This window comes from Durio zibethinus, chromosome 7, assembly GCF_047325235.1.
Source record: "Durio zibethinus cultivar Kanyao isolate XHJ-2024 chromosome 7, ASM4732523v1, whole genome shotgun sequence".
NCBI lineage: Eukaryota > Viridiplantae > Streptophyta > Magnoliopsida > Malvales > Malvaceae > Durio > Durio zibethinus.
Genome location: NC_143168.1, coordinates 14,219,923 through 14,225,668, shown reverse-complemented (window position 1 = coordinate 14,225,668; position 5,746 = coordinate 14,219,923). Strand labels below are relative to the sequence as shown.

Below are 5,746 nucleotides of genomic sequence, written 5' to 3'. Positions count from 1 at the left end.
CCAATTCTTTTATGATAAAAGTGAAGTATAATAATAAAATTCAATATAATAAATTTGATTTTAATCTCGGTTCTTTGTATGATATGGGTTTATTTTGGCATGTTTTACATACCATCTTCATATTTCAAATATAACATATTTTTACTTTACAAAATTCTATAGATGCACATTTCTTTCATTATAAAAAAAAAAGAGAGAATCTTTTAGTTTTAAGAATTAAGCATAAATATCTACTGTTTTTTTTTTTTTTGGAGTAATTAGCTTGATATTGAAATTGATAGTTAGAAATTATAAATTTTAAAAAAATTTATATACGTAATTTTTTTTAATTCTAAATATAAAAAAATTAAAAAAAAAAAAAAAAAAAAACAACTAAGCACAAACGCGAGCACGAATAAAGAAGTTTTTCGCTGCTTTTTCGTTTGTTCGGAATAATCGAAGTTTATACCTTTTCTTCATTTCAAGTTTCAACTACATTCCTTGGGCTCTCCATTAACTAACAACTCACCCCTCAACTTGTCATGTAATTTTTCTATTAAATGTATTTTAGATAATTTATATATATTTATTTGTTTATTTCGTAACAAATGCATGTTAAAATGTAATTTTTATTTTTATTAAAATTTTAAATTATCATTTTCATATTTTTTTATATGATTTTTATATCATATCAACTATCATAATTAATATTATTGGATCTAATTTCTTCAAAAGAAAATTACTGGATCTAATGTGTTCCCTTTGTTAGGATAAAGCCACAGCTTACAGTTTTTTTTTTTCCCAATTTCTCTTTCCTTTTTCATCTTTGGCTTTTGAAGATAAGAGAGAAATTTAAATTAGAGCATTTGGTTGCAAAAAGAACAAAAAAAAAGTCATGAATCAAAATCCAAAAATATGCATGATTTTATGCACAAAAGCTATATATAAGCTTTCAGTCAGATTCCAACAAAATGATTTCTAGCAACCAGGGAAATCAAGCTTTAACTGGTAGAACACTTACAGCCTGATTAACTCTAAATACAAGATTTCATATATTTATGAATTTTGGGGATCAGAGTTGGATCCTTGATAGGTTTGTCGTACAAACAGAGAAACTAACTAGAGAAAATCTTTACCAATTTTGTCAGATTGGTTATCTGGAGACATGGAAATGTAGGGTTCAGCATCAATAAGCATCTTGACCGCTTCTCTCATGGTAGGGCGCAAATTTGGAAGCTTGGCTGTGCAGAGTATGCCAACCTTCAAGACCTTAATCATGTCGTCTCGGACAGTTTCAGTGGCTACTTCATTGTCAAGAACCTTGCGGACATTTTCACGGTCACTGAGATGAGTTAGAACCCAATAAACAATATCTTTTCCTTCTCCATACATCTCTTCAATGGGTGCTCTACCAGTAACCAATTCCAGAAGCACCACCCCAAAACTATAGACATCACTTTTCTCAGTTACTTTTAGAGTATATGCCAGCTCTGCCAATGAAAATTGAGATGGTTAGAACCCAGCTCACATGGAATATCCTGATCGCTACATATACTTTGAAAATTCCACATATATTTATGAGATTTATATCTATGTAAACTTTGAAACATTGTTAGAAAGAAAAGTATTTTGAAACTCACCAGGAGCAAAATAACCATGGGTGCCAGCAAAACCGCTGTACTCAGATCCCTTCAGAGATTTTTCTGCAATCTTTGCGATCCCAAAATCGGCAATTTTTGGCTCATAATCCCCATCAAGTAAAATGTTGCCTGATTTTATATCCCTATGAATGATGGGTGGGGAGCAATCATGATGAAGATAAGAAATTCCCTTTGCAGCTCCTAAGGCAATTTTATATCTCTGGTACCAGTCCAATTCTGGTTGGCCACCTTTTTTCTCTCTGTGAAGTGCTTGAGACACATTACCATTTGCCATGTATTCAAGCACCAAATAGCTTGATCCGCCCTTCATTAGACAAGCATAGAGCTTCAGTATGTTTCTGTGCCTTATTTTCCCCAAAATTTCTATCTCTGCTGCCAAAACCTTCAGACCATCCCCTTTCCATAGTTGCTTGACAGCAACCACACTACCCTTTTTCTTCAAATCCAGGCGATAAACTCTTCCTGTGCTGCCACTTCCAATCAGATTTTCTTCCTCCAGATTACATATTTCATCTGGATCAAAATCCATGTGGTGAAAAGTTGCAAGTTTCCATTTTGGATCTACTCCTTTCTCGTCTTCCAAACTGTTTTCCATGTCAGCTTCACTAAGCTTGAAGTTCTTGTAACTCAAAAGCAGTAGCCCAGCTAGAACAAGAAGTAAAGAAACTGCTATGATGATGAAGAAAACCAATTTACCTCCAAGCACCCTTTTCCGGCTCTGCTCTTCCTTGCAGACATTCAACACAGTATCCTTCATAAGAGTTTTAGAACTTTGGTTAATACAGAGTCCCCTATTCCCAAGAAATGCTTTGTCTCCACCCATGGTCAAAAGATCAGAAGGAACATTTCCGGACAATTGGTTCTCAGACAAATCAATGGAACTTAGCTTCAATTTTTCTAGATTTTTCGGAATTGAACCAGTAAGTTTGTTTCCTGAAAGATTCAAAGAGTTCAAAGAGCTCATGAGTGAAACTGTTGGTGGGATATTACCACCGAAATCATTATCAGCAAGATTTAAGTCCACCAACTTAACACAATCACCTATTGCCACTGGTATCAATCCAGTTAGTGAGTTTTGCTCAAGATGCAAGGAGAATAACTGCTTCAGAGCACCAATCTCAGCAGGTAGATTGCCAGAGAAGTTGTTATTATTTAATACAAGCCTCTCCAGGTTTGTCAACTTGCCAATTTCAGATGGAAGGTTACCTGAAAATCTATTGTTTTGCAGAAGCAATTGATTTAAGTAGATGGAAAATCCAATGCTGGGGAATATCCCTCCAGTAAAGTAATTATCACCAAAGTCAATCACACTGGCATGTTGAAGTGCCCAAAGTCCATCCGGTATATTCCCAGAAAAATTGTTCTTACTGATCCTGAGCCTTTCCAGCGATTTGCAGTCAACATACGAATCCGGAAACTCTCCTGAAAAGTTGTTCTCAAGAGCCAGTAACAACCTTAGCTTTCTCCTTTGACACAATAACCTAGGAAAGTCACCTGAAAATTGATTCTCGGATATGTCAAAACTGTCCAACGGTGAGAATCGGCCAAAATTTGCAGGAAATTGCCCAGAAAATTTGTTTTTGTAGATTGAGAACCCTATAAGATGACGCATATCTCCAAAACCTGCAGGGATCTCTCCAGAAAAGTTGTTATTGTAACATTGAAAGACAGCTAAATTCCTCAGATTTCCAATCTCTTCCGGTAATGTCCCATGCATCTGATTCGAGGAGATATCAATGTCCTGCAAGAAAGAAAGATCTGCTATCCCTGGTGGCAACTCGCCAGTCAAATTGTTGAGATACAGCTCAATCTTGGTAAGATTTCGCAATTTGGAAATCGACTGCGGGAAATCACCAGAAATCTTGTTCCGAGACATATCCAATGTCTGTAAGGCCTTCAGCTCAAAAATAGACTCTGGAATCTGTCCTCTCAGATTTGACATAGCTAGAAATAACATAGTCAAGTTCTTCAAATTCCCAATACTCTCAGGAATTTCACCCTCATCGTAAGCGTTACCCGCTAAACCAAGATAACTCAGTCCGGTTAAGATTCCTACCCAACTTGGAAACCTGCCTGAAAACGAGTTGAACGATAAATCAAGAGCCTCCAAGTTTTTAAGTCCTGAAAGATCCGGTATGATTCCCACCATTATATTCCTAGTCAGGTTCAAAAGTTTGAGGTTGGTACAACTGTTTAGTTGAGCAGGAATTCTCCCAGAAATGGAATTTTGATGCAAATAAAGGTTGGCAAGATTGTCAAGCATTGAAATGGATGGGGAAATTTCACCGGACAGAGACTTGTTAGCAAGTGAAATCTCCATGACCTTGCCTGAAACTGCATCACATCTAACTCCATAGAATTTGCATGGAGACTCTGATTCATTCCAGGAATCCAAAACGTTCAAAGGGTCTTTGAGCTTGTTTTTCAAGTCAAGTAGAGCTTGGGTTTCAACGGTAAGGCACAAAGAAGGCGGGAAAAGAGTAAAAACCAAGATTGAAAATAGAAAAAGAAATTGGAGGGAGAGAAGTAGGTGTCCTGCCATTCTGGAATCGCTGAGGGGCATAATGGCAATTCAACACAAGTGAAGATCTTGAGAATCCAGGAAATTACACTATGGAAGCTGAAATATTGACATCCGTTACCAATAAATCCAATACCATCCTGGCAACAGCTGAAAAAGAAAGAACATGCACAAAAAGGCTCAATTATTTTATTCAAACAAATATTAAAATAACAAACATTATTAAAATAAACAATCTGTCAAGTAGATTTTACTGATAAAGAGAGAGAAACAGATGTAACGTTGAACCGTCAATTTTGTTTGTAGCTGTGGATTATTTACTATTCTTATAATTATAGCAAAAGAAAGATAGCAAAATCAGAGACTAGGCTTTGAAGTTACTCGTCACATTCTTTAGTTAAATGGTTTTGATTTGTTCAGCAAGAAAAGAAAAGAAATGATTAAAAAAGTGGGATTCTTGAACAGAAATCACTTACCCTGTCAGAGCTTGGTTGTGATTTATGAATACTTCTTGGACTGTTCAGATAACAATCCAAATCAGTTCAACTTAAAGTAGTTTTTTTAAAGTTGGAATGTCTCAAATGTCGAGACCCATATCTTACTTTAAGGTTCCTTAGGCTATTATCAATGGATTATAGGATTAATAACAAAATGAAAAGACAATAGTACTAACAAAGAACATAGAGAGAAAACATCCTTCAAATAGAATTTCAAGGGTTAATCTTTCCAACGGAAAATGAAGAGATTTGGGATTCAGAAGCTGATTTTCTTCCTTTTACAGTGGTGAAAATTTAAGAACAAAAAGAAAAAAAAATCTATAAAAAATTGTAACAGACATGAATCTAACGACATGGAAGTAAAAGGTATAAGGTAGAGGTAACGTACCGATAGGAAGTTCTCAGGCTAGACCAAAATTTCTCCTGTCGTTTGGCCACTGAGAAAGCCAGAAGAATAAGTAGCGCTTCGCTGTTCCCAAGAATAGAAGAACTGTGCTTCCCAAGATAAAGGCCTGGTCTTATGACTTTGACAATCTAATGCATATATAATTAGTTTCTCGAAAAAGGGTACTTTTTTTATTCACTTTTGGGCTATTGTTTGGCAGACCGTTGCTGAGACTGAACCAATACAATTAAGGAGAACGACAGAGATTTTCGGCTTCTGAAAGAAAACTAGATAAACAGAGAGGGTTGGTGTGGTGGTTTCATGATCTGTGATGGAAAATCAAGCCAAGATGTTGGGTTTGAGTGTTTTACAAAGAAACTGCAAAATCCAGCCATAATATCTCATGATATTTCATGTGAAATGAAAACAAAGAAGAGAGAAGTTATTCCATGATAATAAAGGGTGAGAGAAAGAGAAAAAATGCTTTGGAAAGAAGATTGGTTTAGTGGGGAAAGGTGAACATCATTCGTTGTACCGATGCGTGAATGATTTGAGATCAGATGTGTGAAGTGGTATAGGTGGAAGCCGCTCAAAGACACAACCAAAAACTGGAAAAATAATTAAAACATAAAAATGAAATTAATAAAAGTGAAAGCTCTTCTTGCTTTTAAGTATTTGTTTATATCCCCAATCCCACGCTCTA

At 35.6% G+C, this 5,746-nt stretch overlaps 1 protein-coding gene across 2 annotated transcripts; it reads right to left on the bottom strand.

Annotated features, from left to right (window-relative positions):
- Positions 1-875: 875 nt before the first annotated feature.
- On the bottom strand, positions 876-5,471 carry LOC111276794 (uncharacterized). 2 transcript variants are annotated; one of them, XM_022862630.2, is made up of 4 exons: positions 5,047-5,471; positions 2,682-4,311; positions 1,620-2,573; positions 876-1,469 (listed from the first exon to the last, which is right to left on the bottom strand). In XM_022862630.2, the coding sequence occupies exons 2-4, from the start codon at positions 4,201-4,203 to the stop codon at positions 1,099-1,101; spliced, it is 2,847 nt and encodes a 948-aa protein (XP_022718365.2). In that variant the 5' UTR covers positions 4,204-4,311; positions 5,047-5,471; the 3' UTR covers positions 876-1,098. The 2 variants fall into 2 exon arrangements, with proteins under 2 accessions (XP_022718365.2, XP_022718364.2); XM_022862629.2 differs by having other exon boundaries at positions 1,620-4,311.
- Positions 5,472-5,746: the final 275 nt, after the last annotated feature.

Bases quoted from the DNA above. Each gene is read 5' to 3' on its own strand.
- LOC111276794 (XM_022862629.2), bottom strand. From the start codon at position 4,203: ATGCCCCTCAGCGATTCCAGAATGGCAGGACACCTACTTCTCTCCCTC. The intron at 1,470-1,619 runs GTGAGTTTCAAA...TTTCATTGGCAG, and splicing joins CCATGGTTATTTTGCTCCTG to AGCTGGCATATACTCTAAAA.